We start from the raw sequence: 20,631 nt of genomic DNA on the forward strand, positions 1-20,631 counted from the left end.
TGACTAGAGATAAGACTACGAGATAAGAGGTTGGGAGGAGTTATCTGGATAAAGGCTAGCCCCTGAGAAAGAGGGTGAGGAGTTATCTGGATAAAGGCTAGCCCCCTGAGAATGCAGGTGAGGGATTATCTGGATAGAGGGGAATCCCTGATGTGTATGAGGGGTTTTCTTGTTTCGGTTATTTGAAAGTGGGTAATATCTCCGTCACATGGCATCTTCTAATAGCAGCTGTCTCAGTCTCTGCTCTATGGCTGTGAAGAGACACATGACCAAGGTGACTCTTAGGAAAGAAAACATTTAATTGGGGCTGGCTTACAGTTTCAGAGGTTTAGTCCGTTTTCATCATGGTGGGGAGCATAGTAGCCTGCAGACAGGTGCTGGAGTAGCAGCTGAGAGCTACATCTTGATCCACAGGCAGAGAAACGGGGCCTAGCATGGGCCTTTGAAACATCAAAACACATCTCCAGTGACCTACTTCCTCAAAAAAAAAAAAAAAACCCTAAAGATTCAAATATATGAACCTGTGGAGGGAGGCATTCTTATTCAAAACACCACAAAAGTCACAAGGAAGGTGTCCCAGGGGAAAGCTTTACTTCTTGCCTGCTTGCCCTTGTGCCTCAATTTCCCCCTGTTGTTGTTGCTGCTGCCTTTCTTCCCTGATAGAAAAATCCATTTTCTTCTGGCCGCTAATATGAAGACCAGGCATCCTTCCCGCCTTGGCACCAGGTTGGAATGGTGGAGCTGTCCATCCTCCTGGATCGAGCAGGCACCAGTATCATCACTGTGAAGGGAGCTGCTGTTGGACCATCCAAACATCTTGTGAGCCAACCTCTTAACGCCTTTCAATAGTCATTTTGTGGGTTCGGGTTCGGCTCCTCTAGAGAACTTTGAATAGTACAGTGTCTAAGAAAGCTTGCTGTTAAACATCCAACACCCGGCTGAAGCCATGTAGCGCTAGAATTGTAGTTTGATATATTGACGTTAGAAATGGAGACTCTATTTGACCATATCATGCTCCAATCCAGGGCTTATGTGACTTTTCAAAGCAAAGTTTCTGGAAGGTTTTCACACTTTTCTGGACCTCCTTGGACAGTCAGGTTAGAAATGCTCTTTTTGGCCAGGACCCTTGCTATTTCTAATTGTTGGAGCCATCGCTTCTCCTTAAAGGCGCTACAAGAAAAACAAAACAAACAAAAAATAAAAAGACACAATTCACAACCTCTTCCCTGTCCATTGCTGAATAATGAGGGTGATTTTATTTTATTTTTAATTTTTTTTTTTTTTTTTGGTTTTTCAAGACAAGGTTTTGTTGTAGTTTTAGAGCCTGTCCTGGAACTAGCTCTTGTAGACCAGGCTGGCCTTGAACTCACAGAGATCCACCTGCCTCTGCCTCCTGAGTGATGGGATTAAAGGCGTGCACCCACCGCTAGGCTGAGGGTGATTTCATTGCTGTCTGGTTCCCTTGCCACACAGGCACGAGGGGAACTATAAACTAAGGTCTTTCTAAAGCCAAGGTCTTACGATGAGGCAGGAAGGATATTCTCCCTAAAAAGTGCTAGAACTTTACAAACTGCCGTTAGAAACTGAAAACCACACAAGTTTGTGGGGAATTTTCTGGGTTGTAACATTTTTTTTTGTGTATTGGGCTTGCTTCTTGCTTTATCTCAGTGGTTATGGCTTTCTGAACCCTCTAATTGGGTTAACCCATTTATGCTGGCCATAGAATTAACTCTTAAACCTGGGAACAGTCACTCCAACTTGTTAGTTTTTCTAATAGGGAGCCACGTGGTGGATGAGAGATCGAGATGGATAGGCAAGCCATGCAGAGTGAGGTTGGATATTTATTCAGGGAAGGGGAAAGGGGAGAGGGAAGGAGGAGGAAGAGCAGAGAGAGGAAGAGAGAGAGAGAGAGAGAGAGAGAGAGAGAGAGAGAGAGAGAGAGAGAGAGAGAGAGAGAGGAGGAGGAGGAAAGGGGAGAAGAGGGGAGAAGGGAGAGAGCAGGAAAGGGAAGGGCTCAGACTGGAAGAGGAAGACCTGCTTGCCTCGGAGGTGGATGGAGGAGGGAGTGGGTGGGGCTTGTCTCTAAAAGGGACAGGATTGACCATTACAAATATGTTGAGCAAAACAGCCAGGTGGAGGAAGTAAAGAACAGGATAACTCTTGAGTAAGAAAATGGTTGTCTCTGGAAGAACTTGCTGTCATTTTTTTTCAAGACACTTTTACACAAGTGGAAACAGAATCTGCCTTGATGTCCAAAAATTGACCAACATAATGTCTTTCTGCTGAACTAGTGTCTCTGTGTTAGAGCAGATGCAAAGAAAACAGAAAGTGAAGTCTTTTAACTGGACTCTGTCAGAAAGCGGCCACGATCATAGACGTGAGTGACCACATAAGATCTGCTGATTAGTTTTTTAATTCTTAAATTTTTTAAAATTCTCATAAAGTTGGGTTCTAAATTTTGAATTTTACAGCGTAAATTACTCTCCCCACTAGGTGGCAGCGTGTTAGGAGGAAACCAAACCAAACCAGTATAGAAAGAAAAGCAAACCGAGGAAGTCCTGTTTTAAGTTGCTTTCTCATGATGCCGAGCAAGAAAAATAACAGACATACATCTACACTTCACTAACCCAGGCACCCAGCTGTGCCTCATCTGTAAAGCAGAACAGAAATGATTTCATTTAGGTTTATTTTCAGTTATGGATGTGAATGTTCCTGAAAGCCCTCTTGATACACTTCTGTGCCCTCCAACTGTGATAGTCTATCCCCTTAAACGTCAAGGCCAGTGCTACCGTTCTGCCTAGGACAGATCTTCTCTCTCCTGTGAATCTTGTCCCATAAGCCTCCTTATTTGTTTTCATTTTATTCTTTTTTTGTCCCTGCTACTTTAGTGGCTATTCAGTCTTTGGGGCAGTTTTCATGATAGCCTCCCCTATTTTCAGTTTCTTTGTCCCTTGTCCCTTTCTGGGAGCTCAAGGACTGGCTGATAGCACCAGTTGAGTTTTCCCATAGATTTGAGGATGAGATGAGATCCTCTTAGTCTCTGTCTCTCAAGTGCTGGGATTAGAGAGAGGCAAGTGTCACCAGACTCAGTGAGACAAAGTCCTTGATGCTAAGTAAATAGGCAAGTGTTAAAACAACTCGTGTTACTCAGAATGCTGCAGTAGGGCATCGGGAACATTTCCCCGTCCAGACGTACCTTAGCAAACATGCCCTTGCTTGTTTAAAGAGTAAACATTACCTTGCCACAGCTAAGCAGTAGATGGCGTTCTCTCTCGGAGTCCTCCCACTGTGCTCTGAGAAAGATGCGAAGAAGGATCTTAGCAAGCCATTGGCACCAGACAGAGCACAGTGGAGCATTCGGTGGGGATAATCCACTCTGGAGACTGGGGGAAGCGGGACCTGGGGGAGATAGGCATTTCTTACGTACTTTTCTTTTCTCCCAGCTGGGGCAGTTTTATTTTGCTGGCTTTCTGGTTGATGATGTTGTGGTTCTGAGGAGGTATTTGTTTTTACTAAGGATGGGAGTGTGATTTGTTTTCTGGTGTCCTTTTGTGAAATTAGTAAAGAATCGACGGGTTTCCTGCTTGATTGTTGCTTGCAAGGTGGTAGTTGCCTCCGAGTGCTTTGCCAGTTCTTGTCTCCAGCCTTGTACCAGCTCTTGGAAGTCATTTTTGGCTTAGTAAAACCATCCACCACCACGGTGTCTCCAACTTTTGCCCCGGAGATTCTTGCTCTGCCAAGCTGGCTTTTCTGGCCTCTATGACTCTGAGCTCTGAGAATCCACTGCTTTATTTTAATATAAATCCTCATAGGAACTGAAAGTTTTAGAAAAGAAACTGTGGACCACATTTTATTCAGTAAATATAATACACAGGCTTCATGCTGGTGTTTCGCTGCAATGGCCAGGGGCGTTCGCCCGGCTGCGTTTTTACATTCCAGGCACAGGACGTCGCAGTTGACAAAGGCCTTCAGAATTAGCAGTTGGCCGGCTTCGGCAGCTGCGTGAATAGGGCAGTCAGAGACGTCCGCGTGAAGGGCTTCGTGGCACCAGGCTCGATAAGGGTGAACACCAACCGCCTCGTGGGGCTGCACGCCCTGCTTCAGAGCCCATTCAGTGAGTTCAGTGTGTCCGTGAAAGGCAGCGATGTACAGGGCTACCCTTTTCTGGTACCTGAATGAGTCCAACAAGTTTGGCAGAAAGGGTTAGTAAGTCAGCAAACAGACAGCAATCAAAATTCCTTACGATGCTCATTTATAATGATATTTTATTTATGTTTACTCATTTAACTGTGAGCATAGTTTAGAGGGGTTGGGATGTTGGGTACCGTGGGTAAAACTTCCTGGTGAACCCATAACTTGGCGCTGTGAGGGCAGAGACACAATTGTTAGGACTTGCTGCCCGCTGGCCTGCACCAGAGAGAGAGAGACCTTGTCTCAACAGAACACGGTAGAAAGTGATAGAGCGGGACACCTGACATCCGCCTCTGACTTTCATGCATGAGCTCACACACGTGCGCATGCATGCCCAGAATGTACAACACCACACACACACACACACACACACACACACACACTCAGTTTAGGTCTTGTGAGACAGGGTCTCCCATAGACCACACTGGTCTTGGAGCCACTAGGTAGCTAAGGCTGGCCTTGAACTCCTGATTCTCCCTATCTTCTTGACTGTTGGCACTGTGGGCATGTGCTACCACACATGAGCTACAGGTCTTAAAATAGATCACGCCTTGTACCTTACCACCCCCGCCACTCCCAATATCTTGCCCAAACTTGAAAGATAAGCCAAACATACATCTTTGAAATCTCAGTTTCCTCACATGAAGCGTGCCTACCGTGAAATTATTGCACATATGAAGGATCAAACATAAACGCAGTACAGTGCTTGGTCACAGGCAGTATGCTCACTAACACAGTATGAAAAGTGACACAGGTATTTCTTTGCATTTAGAATATGAAACAGGATCCCAACTATCTCTAAACAGAAGCTGATGGGAAGGTTAGACTATTTCACAATTGGTTGCAAGAACTAACTCCTTGGAGCGCCTGGCGGTGTCTGCATTTGGTAAAACATGTTCAAATCACCCACAAGAGGGCACTGTTCTAAAACACCTGCCCACTAACAGTTAATTCAACTTTGGGAAGCTGCTGGTTGTAGTAATGCAGTAAAATAGCCACCAGCTTCTCCAAGTCAACTGTGTTCAACAGTTCCAGACACACATCAGCCATCACGGAACTATTATTGATCCAGCGACAGGACAGCATTTTATTCTGATCTCAGCAAACTCATTTATTCATGCAGAATAAGATTCATGTCAGAGGCACGAGAGAGAGGGCAGCTTGGTACCCCGTGTGAGCTGTCCTGATGGTCACTGTATGTGAAGGGCTGGCTGGAGGAAACAGCAGGTAACCAAATCAGTTCTTAATAAGGCTTCTAAAGGAGAAGCCTGACTCTTGTCATTTCTAAACTCTAATACAACCAGACCTTTGAAATTGAATACCAGCTTATGATTTGAGGACAATATCTGTTGTTCAACCCTGGCATCCAATGAAGAAACCAGCTACAGTCATATCTCAATGCCAGGGTCAAGGTGAATGGAGGCTTAGAACAAGGGGACTTAAATCCATCTAACACCTGCTTTGGTTCTCGTACTTGAGTACTTGTCCTTCTTTTGATAGGAATCGCTGGACTTTAGGCTTTTGCCCGAGAAGACATCCTATGAGAAATTCCTTCCATCCATCCCAGACATCCAAACGAAGTGTTGTGCCTGTGGATTGAGAGAGATGATTTACGGTCCAGTCTGTCACTGTGGCTAAGCAATGGATTAAGCTTTAATGATTGCTTTCTCCAAACATAGCAAGAGCTTAGTGAAATGAAGCCTTGAAGTTGGGAGGCAGGGATGGATGCCATTTTCCTTCAGGTTTCTATTGGCTGGGGAAAGCCCGTTAACACACTCAGTTTGGGGTGAACAGGTTTATCAAATACATATACACATCAGGCATTTCCTTATAATCCATCATAAAGGATTTATTTTTGGGAGCCAACGAGATGACTCAGTGAGTAAAGGTGCTGGATGCCAAGCCTGCCTCCCTGAGTCTGATCCCGGGACCCACACGGTGGAAGGAAAGAGCTGACTCCCCGAAGTTAGTCTCTGACCTCCACATGTATTTTGGCACTAAATAAATAAATAAATGTTTAAAAAATATCTGGGACTGGAAAGATGACTCAGTGGTAGAGTGTGTGTTGCTCTTGCAGGGGATCTGGGATACGAAGTGGCTCACAACCACTTGTAATTCCAGATCCAGGGGTTCTGACCCTTCCTTGTGCATCAGCACTCATGTGCACGTAACCATCCCCCCCAAACAGACACAAAGACAGACATGTAACACACAAACACAGAGTTTAAAATCAAATAAATGTTTAAAATATTTTAGTTGAAAACAATTCTTTGGTATATGTATAATTTTATCATTCATAAAAGACTAAAGAAAAATCGCACACTGGTGAGATGGATATACATGTTTTCTTTGACAGAAGATATTAAATCTTGGGGTTAGAAAGATGGCTCAGTGGTTAAGAACACTTTTGACTCTTACGAAGGACCTGAATTTAGTTCCCAGCACCCATATGGTGGCCTGTAATTGCCTGTAACTTCAGCTTCAAGGGATCTGATCGAGGGCTGATAACCTCTTCTGACCTTTTTGGAGACACACACACACACACACACACACACACACACGTTTTGCTGTTGTTATTGTTTGTTTGTTTTTCAAGACAGGGTTTCTCTGTGTAGTCCTGGCTGTCTTGGAACTTGCTCTGTAGACCAGGCTGCCCTTGAACTCAGAGATCTGCCTGCCTCTGCCTCCCAAGCGCTGGGATTAAAGGCGTGTGCCACCACCACCACCCGGCTGATAAATATTTTTGAAAGGAATTAACTCTTGGCTGAGATATAAAATGTCTTCAATATTTTTCAGAGCTAACTGATATTTTAACTTTGTCACTGCTGGGAATGTGGCTTCACATAACTATGTAACACAGATGCCGAACGATGTTTAGTGCCATCTCAGAATGTTGGAAATTCTGTCCTTAATCTCAGGCCAAAATTCCTTCAACAGTGTGGATGTGCAGGTGCATATGTATAGAGGCTAGAAGTCATTGCTGAGGGTCTTTATTTATTATGAATGTTATTTTTAGAAATTTTATGTGTGTTGGTGTTTTGCCCACATGCTGTGGAATATTTCTTTACACTGTGGGATGATATTTCACTGTCATGGATTTAATAAAAAAAACTAAAAGGCCGATAGCTAGTCAGGATTTTGGGGACAGAGAGAATGCTGGGAAGAAGAAGGACGGAATCGCGAGGACTTGCCAGCCAGACACAGAGGAAGCAGGAGAGCATCATGGGCAGAGTAAAGGTAATGAGACCACATGGCAGAAAGTAAACTAATAGAAACGGGTTACTTTAAGTTAGAAGAGTTAGTTAGAAACAAGCCTAAGCTATTAGCCAAGCTGTCATAATTAGTAAGAAGTCTCCATGTGGTTATGTGGGAGCTGGTAGGAAGGCCAGAAAAATTGCCTACACCTGCATGTCTGTTGAAGGTGTCAGATTTTGGAGTTAAAAACAGTTGTGAGCTGCCCTGGGAGTGCTGAGGTTTGAACCTAGGTACTCTTCAATGTTGAGTCATATCTCCAGCCCCCCACTAGGGTCTTTCTTAATCTGCTTTCAACCTTTTTTTTTTCAAGGCAGGGTTTCTCTGTAGCTTTGGCTCTTGTAGACCAGGCTGGCCTCAAACTCACAGAGATTCGCCTGCCTCTGCCTCCCTAGTGCTAGGATTAAAGGCATGTACCACCACCACCCAGCATCTACCTTATTTTTAGAGGCAGGATCTCTTATTTGATCCAAACCTCAGCAATTCAACCAGACGAACTGGCCAGCAAGCTCCACACAGCTTCTCTCTGTGCCCACTAAAGCTGGGGCTCCATTGCACCTGGCTTCTCTCTGGGTAGTGGGGCTCAAACCAAGGTCCTCCAGTTTGCAAGACAAGCACTTTGTCAACTGAGCCATGTCCCCAACTCCCCATTAATTTTTCCATTTGGAGGTGGGGGCAGTCACTCTCTCTATGTAGCTCTGGTCAGCTTGCCACTTGCCACACAGACCAGCGTGACCTCGGATTTGTGGTGATCCTCCTGTCTTTGCTTCCTAAGTGCTAGAATTAATAAGCACGTGCCACCGTGGTTGGCTCATTTAGCTGAGCTTCCCCATGTTGTCAGGGAAATCCTCTTGGTTTATAGTCTCTTATTTTCAGCCTCTCCTAGGGATTAGCATGTTCACAAGCCTATAGCTTGATTATTTTCTCCTGGCCTGGAAGCCCAGGATGCCTTCCATTTCTCCTCTCAGACCATTTACAGTTCTGCATCTCACGTGCTCCAGGCCACATTCTCCTGAATGACACCTTGTGATCCCATCAGCCTGTACCGCTCTGGTTTGTTGGATTATAACTGAGGATACGGCCATGGCTCAGTCTTTCTCCTTTACTGTAAATGCCTAGCGGGCAGAGGCAGCTCTGCACATTTCTGTATGAGCAGGTATGTATGCTGACTCATTGAGAAACTTCAACCTTTGGTTTTTCAACCTGGACTTGATTGCATTTCCAAAATGTTATCGTCCACTCCTTTGGGAAAGTGATTCATAGTTCACTTTCAGATGGCAGCAAGGGTGAGAATGCTGTTCGGGATTCCTGTAGGTAAAGCGAGGAGGGCAGCTTCCCTGGGAATGCCCGTGACTCCTCAGGAATCATAAGAAGCAGGTCAGAGTCACCCCACCCCAATACTTCCTTTTTGAGCCTTTCCTCCAATGCCCTGTGTTCTCCAGGTAGCCAGGAGATCTACCTAAATGGTTCCTGGGCTCTGGATTTTGTATCTGAAATCGACTCTCTCATCCCCGCCCCAATCTTATCCCTTCAAATGTTTATTTTAAGGGGGTTCTTTTCTTCAACATAACATGAATGAACCATTCAGAAACTTTGCTTTTTTTTTTTTAAATCTGGGAAAGGTTGGTTTGGGTGAAGTAATTTTTAAATTCTTCCCAGCTTTAAAATGTCATAATTCAAGAAGTATGCGAGTGAATGAACATTCTCCAGAAATCATTCTAGTTTTGTTTCCTCTTTTGATCTTTAATTAAAGCATGAGATTATCGGTTGCTTGAGCACAAATGCCCATGTGAGCCTTACATTCCAGGCTGTGTGCGCCTCCAGCAAGTACTCAGAACTAGACTAGCACTTTGGGGACAAATCCAACAGCTTCACTTTCTCTGATCAAAAATGGAGACAATAAGGCCGGGCAATGGTGGCGCATGCCTTTAATCCTAGCACTCGGGAGGCAGAGACAGGCGGATCTCTGTGAGTTCGAGACCAGCCTGGTCTATAGAGCTAGTTCCAGGACAGGCTCCAAAGCCACAGAGAAACCCTGTCTCGAAAAAAACCAAAAAAAAAAAAAAAAAATGGAGACAATAATTGATATCAAAGTTTTTGATGCTCAGCTCCAAACGAAAAGAAAACAGATTGTTAAGCGAAAGAAGAGCCTGGGGAAATATCAGTAAGTGTAGATTTGGCAGTGACAGAAAGCAAAACTATTTAGCTCATGCACGCATACAGAGCCCTGTGTGTTTGTTAAGGGAACTCAAAATCCCTCGCAGCAAATATTTTAGCACACTTCCACTCGGGGCGGATGGGTCTTCAGCAAGGACCCAGTTACCTTTCGACAATAATCCAAGGTCTGAGTCACTTTTTAGTCTAGGGAAGACAAATTTAGTTCTTTTTCTCATTCATGTTTGGCCAAGAAGATGTGGCCTGACTCTGTCGTATTGAAGGAGAGGCTGTGATCTTTCTGTTGGCAGATTCTGGTCCGCTACGGCAGCTTTTCATCCTGCGCAGAACTGCTCTTGAGAAGCTTGTTTTGACAAAACTGGCAACATTTAAAGATGAGATCATGCAAAGCGAGTTCTGCCACGTGCACTAAGGAAAAAGGAAACCTGAGCCCATCTGTGCTTGAAATACACTTAGAAGACGAAAATGGTATCACTTGAGTTTTGTCCTTCCACGCTGGGGATATTAGCAAAATGCTGCTTTAAGAATTAGCAGAAGAGAGCTGGAGAGATGGCTCAGCGGCTAAGAGCACGACGCTGCTCTTGCAGAGGACCTGGAGTTCAGTTCCCAGCACTTACAGTAAGCAGCTCATCCCCACATGCACGTCCAGCTCCGGGGGACCTGACTCCTTCTTCTGGCCTCCAAAGGTACCTGTACATATGGACACACACATATGTTCGCTGTGGATGATCCGTCTGTACACTGTGAAGATGTGTTGCTCCCTTGCCAATGGCAAGGCAGGACCTTTGGGGCAGAGAGAAGGCTGGCGAGAAGAGGGGCCAAGTGTCAGGGTCAGGAGGAGACACCATGAAACGCCTTGAGAGACAGAGTGAGCAGGATGGGAAGGGTGTAAATGGGGTAAAGAGTCTTGGGGCAGCACATGGATTAATAGAAATGGGTCAGTGTAAGTTATAAGAGCTAGCTAAGAACAATCCTAAGCTATCAGTGGAACATTTATAATTTATAGCAAGTCTCTGTGTGGTCATTTGGGAGCAGCTGGCGGTCCCGCTGAAAAACCCATCTACATATATTCTCTCTCTCTCTCTCTCTCTCTCTCTCTCTCTCTCTCTCTCTCTCTCTCACACACACACACACACACACACACACATTTTTTTAAATTAAATATAGGAATAAGCAGAGCTCTGCGATCTTTGTTTCTTACTCTACAGACCCAGATGAAAGAACAAAGTATTGATAATTTACACCTGAGCAGTGTGACTACTGAGGTTCCAGTTTGCAACAGCTCCATTTGTTGTGATTTAATTCGTGATTTTAAATCTTGAGAACAAGTATAAAAAGATGTATAGGGATAACTCCTTGGCCTCCTGGCCCTAAAAGCACTCCCTGTATGTCTTTTTATACTTCTTATCGTTAAACCACGTAAGGCATTAACTATTTTAGGGTAACTAAAATACAGTCTGCATATAAAAAGCTGCTTTCCATTTTCTCCTGAAAGACTGTAAAACCTGGTATCAGAGAACTCTGGTTGCGGAGTGGCGGCTGACGTGAATGTGGTGGGCAGTACCGATATCAGTGCCGTAGTCCCTGAGGGTGTTGCAATCATACATCTCCAGTCCCTCTGGTGTCCGCAGACAGTAGACGCTCACGGGGAAGCCACACCTCAGAGTTACCAGCCTTCTCAGGTCGGACACCTTTTTATCCAGAATAGACACACTCCCCATCATTGGCATCATCTCCTGGGTCACAGCATTAAACACGTACAGGGTAGGCTTGTCTTCTTTCTGCCGGGAGAGGAGAGGGGACACTCACTGTCTGAAGCTTGAGCTGGGGACGCTGAAGTCTGAGCACCTCCGCCTTTCACGACGTGTGTGTGTGTGTGTGTGTGTGTGTGTGTGTGTGTGTGTGTGCGTGCGCGCGCGCGCGCGCGCGCGCGCACTACACTGTGTTTAAGGCGGAGAGGCTGTGGACTGGCAATCTTTGTTTGTTTGTTTGTTCCTTTTATTTTAGAGACCAATAGGAAAGTAGAACTGAGACATCCAAAGAGAAAATGGAAAGTTTGGGGGAATGTTAGCCCTGAGCAAGCCGGGGAAGGGGTGGGGAAGACAAATACCTTCCTCCAGTTTAGAGAAGTGAAACTGGTTTTACTTCCTCTTTAGTGGCCGCAGGACTGTGACATTTTTCTGCAGTGGCTGCTGTTGGCTGGGCACACGCAAGTGCATGACACTGCCTCAGAATGTCCCCAACGTGGAAGCTTTCTTAGAAGCAAATACCTGGCTTCCAGGTCCTTCCTGCACCCTTCAGGCAATCCAGCCACTTACCACATCTTGCATGTAGTCATAGGACTTTGGGAGGTAGAGGCAGGAAGATCAGGAGTTCAAGACCAGCCTCATCCACATGGAAAGTTTTTTACATAACTGTCTCAGAGGACAGAAACCAAGTCAAAGCTAAATTCTTCTCTGGTTCCTCCTGGAGCCTGTTCCTGCTACAAGCTTATAGGATGTTCACTCCACCCACCTCTTCCCAGATAGCATTGCCATAATATAATCAATAAACAGCATTGCCATAATATAATCAATATAAACATTTTAAAAAATTCTTGGAGGAATGATGTTACTCATGAAACACGTGTTTCCAATGTTTTGATTGAGGGCCTCTTTCAGAGACTTAAATTAGTAGAGCCAATGCAGTCTCTCTTCTGTTACACACGAAGCCAGCCCAACAAGCTGAGATGCCGCCTGTGGCCAGTGTGCTGGGTGTTCTGCGTGTAGGTTGTAAAAATCTCACTCCAGGATGCTCCTGCGGCTCTTTGGCTCCTTCAGGTGAGCCAAACCTATCTCTGACATATTTATAGACAGGCAGAAATTACTGTAAAAATGTAATTGAAAGGCAGTGGAGACTGGGCCTACATGGGGCTTCACCAGGTCCTCTGACTATAGCTTTCAGTTTACTATTTTTATGGGACTCCCGAGTGGGTAAATGAAAGGGATCTCTGATTCTTGCGCCTTCTCTTTTAATTTACTATGGGCTTGTTTTGTCCAATTTTAACATGATGCATTTTGTTTTATCTTACTGTATTTTGTTAAAAAATAATAATAAAAAAAGAATTTGAAACCAAAGGAAACAGCAGACATTGGGATTGTCCTAGTGATAGCAATTCTGATGCATCCCTGTCCTGGTCACAAGGCTGCCAGCATACCTAGTGTCTGCCTAGTGATGGCCGTACAGATCCACTCAGCTATTGAGAGCACTTGCTGCTCTTGCAGAGAACCGGAGATTGGTTCCCAGCACCCACATGGCAGCTCTCAACCACCTAGAACTGTAGCACCAGGGGTCCGATGTCTTCTTTTCTTCAACCCCTCCCATATATGTGTGTATGAAAATATTCAAAAATAAAAAATGTTTGAAGCTAGGGTTGGCATCTCAGAACTAGCTCTCTGGCCCTGTTTAGATGCCATTTCTGGCTATGTAACTGCAGATCCCCACTTTCTATTCTTCCTCAAGAGATTGTCCTCTACCTGGTAGCATTGGATATGTCTTTTTCTGTTTAAGTTATCTGTGGTCTGTTTCTACTGCTTTTATAAGTATGATGTTGGAGAAAGAGAAAAATCCAAGGATACTGGGGAGCACGTGGCCTCAAGGTTAGAGAGGGATGGGGCTGCTATGGAGAGGGAGGGGATCCGGGTCCTGAGAGCTTCACAGAGCCCTGCACTGAAGCGTGGACAGTGATCGTATTATCTTTTGTACTTGGCCCTTCAGGATTTTGTCTGCAGGAATAGTGGGAAATAGACTATTTTTTAAATGTGTTTAACAGTAGATCAGCTAAATATTTACCTAAAATATTTTTTAAAGATTTATTTATTTATTATATATACAACACTCCTTTCATGTATGTTTATATGCCAGAAGAGGGCACCAGATCTCATTATAGATGACTGTGAGCCACCATGTGGTTGCTGGGAATTGAACTCAGGACCTCGGGAAGAGCAGGCAATGCTCTTAACCTCTGAGCCATCTCTCCAGCCCTACCTAAAATCTTATCACATAAGCAATTCTTCATAAACCACACAAAAATATAAGCACAATAAAAAGCAACTACCTTTTGTTTTATGACATATGTCTATGGGTACATGTTTAAGAATTGCTGACTTGATAAGCTTTTGAGCTCAGCTAGAGTTTCTGGCTTTTATCACATTCATAGCTTATGCTAAAGTAAGTTAAAGGCTTTAGCTCTCCTGGATTCGCAGAACTGACTTACACACAGCACTATAATTAAATGTTACAGAACAAGGACTTTACTTAAGTTTGTATATATTTAGTTATGCAGTAAAGTAATAATGTGTTTGGAAAGCAGCCTTTGGTTGCCTTAGGTCAAATGTATGTTGGGATCTTTTTCAATGGTGATTTTTTTTTATTATTGTAAGTACATTTTTGGCAGCTGTTATATACATATAGTAAATGCTGTGGATTTCAGGAATAACCTATTTAATGATCTAACCGAAATAGGAACCGACAATTAGGCGATTCTTTTTTCTTTATTTTAAAGACACACTATATTCCTTCTTAGAGTTTTGATAACGAACTGTAGGTGTAACTCAAATGGACAGAATGAAGAAGAAAATCAATAAAAGACTCACAAAATGTGAGAATTTCTAATGAAGCCCTGTATTGATCAGCACGCTAATCATAACCAGGTTCTGTCTCGACTCTCTCCAATAAACTATTTGCCACTATTAGTCTATTCCTTGCATTGTAATTTTGAACCCATAAAAATATTAGAGTTCGGTGTAGAGCTTGCAGTATTTGCATGGGTGTTGATGCATTGGCTGTACTTGTGAAATGTTGTTGTCAGCATAACTCACAGTATAGACTGCTCTTAGGAATGGAAGCTAGAGCCAGAGTTGGGAGACTTTACTATGTATTTTCTTTTGTAGCTTTTGAATTGAGAGTCATGGAAATATATTCACTAGTTGAAAATAGATAAAATTTAAGTTTTTAATTTAAGACCAAGGCAGTCCTTAGTTAAATAAAAAACACTCTTAATACATTCTATATGTCCAGCTATTAAATCCGCCTTGCCAGCTCAGATGTTAGAATTGAACTGCCTCTAAGCAAGCAAACAGTTTTTAAAAAAAAAAGAAAAACAAAACAAAAAGCACAAAACTTGGGGCTAGAGAGGGCTTGGTGGTTCAGAGCACTGGCTGGTCTTCCAGGGGACCCATGTTTGGATTTTGAGTTCCGGTACTCATATGGAAGTTCAAAACCATCTCTAAATCCAGTTCCATGGGCTCTGACAGCCTCTTCTGGCCTCCACAGGCACCTGGCACACATATGATGCATAGAAATACACTCTGGAAAAATGCCTACACACATGCAACAATAAGTAAATAAAAATCAGAACCCTTATCGTCACTAGGCAGCGCATGGAGATTGTAGGGAGGTAATCTGTGTAGCTGCGCAGTGCCTGAACATGGTATAGGAACCCACGTGAAGTCATAAGGAGAAGCGGGCTCTAGCGGCGCACAATTGTAACCCTAACATCTTGACTCAAAAGTCTGAGGCCAGCCTGCAATACATAGCAAGACCCTGTCAGAAAAAGAAAAGAAATATAATTTGGTTTGCTTTAAAAGTATTTTCTGGGTATTAGAGAGAGAAAATTGGAGCTTTCACAGTCATCTTAATTTTACTTTTTGGTAGTTAAACACTCTTTAAAATATAAGGAATATGTAAATAATAAATGCTTGGGAAACATCAAAATTATACAAATGGAGTTATGCAATCTTTTGCATTTTGTGACATGTCTTTAGTACTTAATAAAGGAGAGCATCTTTTAAAACATCTTAGTTAATTGTGTAAGCATATTAAGAATTAATTTTGAGCCTGGCAGTGGTGGCACACGCCTTTAATCCCAGCACTCAGGAGGCAGAGACAGGCGGGTCTCTGTGAGTTCGAGGTCAGCCTGGTCTACAAGAGCTAGTTCCAGGACAGGCTCCAAAACCACAGAGAAACCCTGTCTCAAAAACAAAACAAAACAAAAAAAAAGAATTAATTTTGAATTTCATAAAAATTTTTACTGCTAAGTAGGAGAAGATAAGTATCACATTTTTTAAAATATCTATTTATTTATTATGTATACAATATTCTGTCTGTGTGTATGTCTGCAGGCCAGAAGAGTGCACCAGACCTCATTACAGATGGTTGTGAGCCACCATATGGTTGCTGGGAATTGAACTCAGGACCTTTGGAAGAGCAGGCAATGCTCCTAACATCTGAGCCATCTCTCCAGCCCCCAAGTATCACATTTTAAGGGGACGAGAACTCATGCTTTCAGGGGTTGGAAATGAGTGTAGGATACTATTTCTACCCCTGCATAAACAACAGCTCTTAATTGGGTCACTTGCCCCATTAAAAACTAATTTCAAATTAGAGATATTGAGCCCAGGAAATCCCAAAGTACATGGTTTTGTATATTTTAGAGCTAGGATTCTGTAAAGTTCTTAATGAAAGCTGAGCCCAGGATCCCCAGTTATGTGCCATGAATTAAGGGCACCCTAAAAATGGGAAAGACATTTCTCCTGCACATACACCTAGTTCTGAAGGCTACTTTGTCTGTACTTGGATATAGACACTATCTTAGGGTTTCTACTGTGATAAAACACAGTGGCCAAGAGCAACTTGGGGTGGAAAGAGTTTGTTCCAGCTTATACTTCCACATCTCAGTCCATCACTGAAGGACGTCAGGGCAGGAGCTGAAGCAGGGCAGGAACCTGGAGGCAGGAGCTGATGCAGTGGCTATGGAAGAAAACTGTTTACTGACTTGCTCCCCAGGGATTTCTCCAGCCCAAGTGTGGCACCACCCCCTGTGGGATGGATCCTCCCACATCAATCGTCAATCAAGAACACAACCCACAGGCTTGCCCACAGGCTAGTCTGGTAGGGATGTTTCCTCAATTGAGGCTTCCTCTTTCCAGATAATTCTAGCTAGTGTCAAGCTGTCATAAAACTAGCCAGCACATTCTTCCTGTTACTGAGAAATTTCTCTTTGTCACGCTGCTGTCCCCAAGTCTTAAGACCAGGGACGTGACCTCATCTGTCTCACTGTACAGACATATCAGAGCCATCCATTAGACTCTCATTTACGATGAGTCCTGTATGGTGTGATGGGGCAGATGGCAAAGGGATAGGGTGAGAAGGAGAGATGGAACAGACAGGGGACAGAGGGAATGCTGTGTCTGTATCTTACTACCCGTAGCAGACATGAAGCATGCAGAAGACCATGAGTACCAATGGAAAAGAGGAGAATGTAAGACAAGAAGGGCTGGGGAGATGGGTTAGTGTTAAGAGTGTATACCGCTGCTGCAGAGGACTTAAGTTTGGTTCTCAGAACTCATGCCTGGCAGCTCACAACCGTCTATAACTCTAGCTCTGGAGCAATCCAGTGGCTCTGGCCTCCTGTGGCATCTGCACTCATGTGCATACATACACGTACATAAAAGTAAATCTTTAGGGGCTGGAAAGATGGCACAGGGGTCAACAGAAGGTACTGCTCTTACACATGGCCTGAGTTTGGTTCCCAGAACCCATATCCAGTGGCTCACAGTCACCCGTAGCTCTAACACCAGGGTATCCAACAGCAGCCTTTTTGGGCCTCCTCAAGCACCAGCTGGGCACGCAAACACATAGGATAAAATAAATAAATCTAAATTCTAAAAAAAAAACTTTAAAAAAGGGAAAAAAGAAAGCAATATTTATTTTATTCTTTTTAGTAAGATCTTGTTATATAGCCCAGACTGCCCTCAAACTGATGATCCTCCTGCCTCTGCCTCAGAAGTACTGGGAGTATAGGTGGCATCAGCCACACCAGCCTATGCCAAGCTTTTTCTACATTGTGAAACTACTTAGTTGAGCCATCCACAACTTATCTCAAAATGCGAGAGACATCTTGAGCAAACATTATTCCATCGTACCTTAACGAAGCATTTGAGAGTTGCGCAGAAAGATATCCCAACATCTGACAGCCTCCAGTTGTTCCTTAGGGCAGCTCCGGCATACATCAGCTCTAAATACCACCTGCCTTGTTGGTCTTCAGAAAGAGGAATGTGGAAATAATCCTTAAAGGGCAACAGCCGCTTATGAAAACAGCCCGTCTCTTTATTAGCAGACCAAGAATACAGTGCTCCCCTCCCCCTTCCTTTCATCTTTCCCTCCCTCCCTCCTTCTCTCCCTTCTCCTTCCTCTCTCCTTCCCTCCCTTCCCAATGGCATTATGATTGTTTTAGAAGAAAGGGAAGAAAGATTGGATAGGGTTCTTGACTTGGACTCTATTGCTCCCTAAAAGCTTATAAATAAGATTTTAGTTGGGGGAAAAAACTGAACCTTCATTTTAAATTTTTAATTACTTCTATATTATGTATGTGAGTGCTTTGCTCGCATGTATATCTGTGTACCACATGTATGCCTGGAGCCCAGGGAGGCTAGAAGAGGGCACTGGAGCGCCTGGAACTGGAATTACAGATGATAGTGAGCTTCCATGTGAGTCCTGGGAATTGAACTCAGGTCCTCTGACAAAACTGCCATTGCTCTTCACCACTGAACCATCTCTCCAGTTGCTACTGCTTTATTCTTTTTTTTAAAATGTATTTATTTATTATTTATACAGTGTTCTGTCTGCATGCCAGAAGAGAGAACCAGATCAAATTACAGATGGTTGTGAGCCACCATATGGTTGCTGGGAATTGAACTCAGGACCTCTGGAAGAGCAGCCAGTGCTCTTAACCTCGGAGCCATCTCTCCAGCCCGCTACTGCTTTTTTGAGTTAACCCTGTATCCTGCTGCATTACTGAAAGAGTTTATGAGTTGTAAAAGTTCCTTGGTAGAATTTTTGGGGTCGCTTATTTANGAGACAGGGTTTCTCTGTGGTTTTGGAGCCTGTCCTGGAACTAGCTCTTGTAGACCAGGCTGGTCTCGAACTCACAGAGATCCGCCTGCCTCTGCCTCCCGTGTGCTGGGATTAAAGGCGTGCGCCACCACCACCCGGCTACTGCTTTATTCTTGTTAACTCTAAGTGAATTTGAGGTTTCTTCCCCCCACTCTTTAATTGTATTTAGTTAAGTCATTATCTGTACCTGTGGCATTGTCACCAATTAAAAATTGCATTAATCTCCATGTCACGTTCCTGGTGCTATAGATATTTCAGAGTTTTATGCATACTTATCACTAATTTGAATGTATACTAGTTGCTAAGTGCACCGTTAGGACCTCTTAGCTAATGTTAATAAAACCCCACATCCCATGGCATTGTGCCATAAATATGACTTTTATTATTTGAAGATTATATTTAAATTCAATTCACTTTTTTCTTACTTTCTTGGAGAGTCTCTTACTCTAGCCTAGGCTGGCCTCAATCTTTTATCCCTTCTGCCCTAGCATCCAGAGTGCTAGGATTATAAGCACGCAGCACCATGCCTTCTGCGGTTATCTTTTCATCTTATGTATTTTATGCATTTAACAACATTCTGAGAGTTAATCTGCTTTATCAAACTTCCAACAGATCCGTGACGTATAGTGGATACTAGCTCCTGTACTAGATCCAGATTGTAATAATCTCCCCACTGTTAGCAATCATACTCACTATGGCTGGCTGTGGTGGCACACATCTTTATTCCCAGCACTCAGTAGGCAGAGGCAGGCACTCTGAGTTTGAGGTCAGCCTGGTCTACAGTCAGAGGTACACAGTGAGGCCCCATTTTGTAAAACAAAGCAAAGCACAAAAGAAATACTCCTTAGTGAATGGGAATGACCACCTCTAAATTAAACTTTTCATGACTGTCTCTTTTTTTTTTTGACTTTTCGAGACAGGGTTTCTCCATAGCTTTTTTTTTTTGGTTCCTGTCCTGGAACTAGCTCTTGTAAACCAGGCTGGCCTTGAACTCCCAGAGATCCGCCTGCCTCTGCCTCCCGAGTGTCGTGACTGTCTCTTATTCCGGCAGTGTGGCCGTGGGTAGGATGCCCTCTCTGCGCCTCAGCTTCCTCTGAATACAAAAGAAAACTGAAGCCCATAAGTTCACTGTCTTCTCTATCTCCTGAATCCTTTGGTTTCTCATATCGGCTCGCTCCCCAAACAAGGCATTTGTCAGACAGCTGGCACTCTCTTTGCACGTATTAAAGCTCGCGTTGTGCTTTGTCCTTTTAGGCACAATTGTAATAAACTATCTGGTCCAGGCACGACCCATGAACTCATTAAAGAAAAGTGAAGCTCGACAATTCCTCCAATCCAGAGTTTACTGACTCAGTGTGTTTTCTTATCTAAGATCTCCAAATGTACCAGATTCTTATCAATATAGTATGCAAACAAATAGGAATATTTTCTGACACCTCCTTGTTCCTTATGCTAGAAATGGACCCAATAGAGTCTCTATCCTGCACATTTTAAACTGTAAGGCATAATGAAACTCCAACCCATGTTAGTGACCCCTGACTAAATACATACCTTTACCATCTGCTTGATGGTTTCCACAGATTCGTGTGCAGAAACATCAAACGCCTCAAAAGATCCTTCAAAAGCCACAAAAATCCTCATCATGCATTTACCGTCTCAAAAGTGGGACAAATGAAACGAAACAAAAATCCTGTTTTCAGAGATAGCTGGAAAATTTTCCAGTTCTCAAAGACAAAAATGCATGGCCGGAGGCAGCTGTCGCTGTCTGTTCTCCATGACGACAAAAAGAACGCAAAGAGACACACTCGCTGTATCCTGGTATGGGACAACACAGACAGTGAGTGGCTCTGTTGGAGGAAACGTTCCTCTCAGAAGACGGTCACAACTGCCACCTTGTTCTCAGATTACAGAAACCAGAACGCAGACAATGGCTGAGGCAAGTGTGAGCAAGCTTCTGACACTCAGTGCAAAGACCCTACACACAAGTTGCACTTCGGTGATGGAGTTGCCATCCCCTGAGTCTTGAATTTACATTTACTCGAGGAGAGCTGGTCAAAAGAACCCATAAGAATACAGCCT

General features: G+C 43.8%; 1 protein-coding gene across 1 annotated transcript; it reads right to left on the reverse strand.

The window, feature by feature from the left end:
- Positions 1–887: 887 nt before the first annotated feature.
- Positions 888–20,385, reverse strand: Ankub1 (ankyrin repeat and ubiquitin domain containing 1). Its single transcript, XM_050120256.1, has 6 exons — positions 20,104–20,385; positions 17,583–17,726; positions 11,183–11,399; positions 5,666–5,780; positions 3,239–4,171; positions 888–1,170 (listed from the first exon to the last, which is right to left on the reverse strand). The coding sequence occupies exons 1-6, from the start codon at positions 20,194–20,196 to the stop codon at positions 1,041–1,043; spliced, it is 1,632 nt and encodes a 543-aa protein (XP_049976213.1). The 5' UTR covers positions 20,197–20,385; the 3' UTR covers positions 888–1,040.
- Between the last annotated feature and the right edge of the window lie 246 nt (positions 20,386–20,631).

Source organism: Alexandromys fortis, unplaced genomic scaffold, assembly GCF_014885135.2.
Source record: "Alexandromys fortis isolate MF-2015 unplaced genomic scaffold, M_Fortis_MF-2015_v1.1 scaffold_172, whole genome shotgun sequence".
Lineage (NCBI taxonomy): Eukaryota > Metazoa > Chordata > Mammalia > Rodentia > Cricetidae > Alexandromys > Alexandromys fortis.

Bases quoted from the DNA above. Each gene is read 5' to 3' on its own strand.
- Ankub1 (XM_050120256.1), bottom strand. From the start codon at position 20,196: ATGATGAGGATTTTTGTGGCTTTTGAAGGATCTTTTGAGGCGTTTGAT. The intron at 11,400-17,582 runs GTACGATGGAAT...CTCTCCCGGCAG, and splicing joins CTCTCAAATGCTTCGTTAAG to AAAGAAGACAAGCCTACCCT. The intron at 4,172-5,665 runs GTACGAGAACCA...GGACTCATTCAG, and splicing joins AAAGAAGGACAAGTACTCAA to GTACCAGAAAAGGGTAGCCC.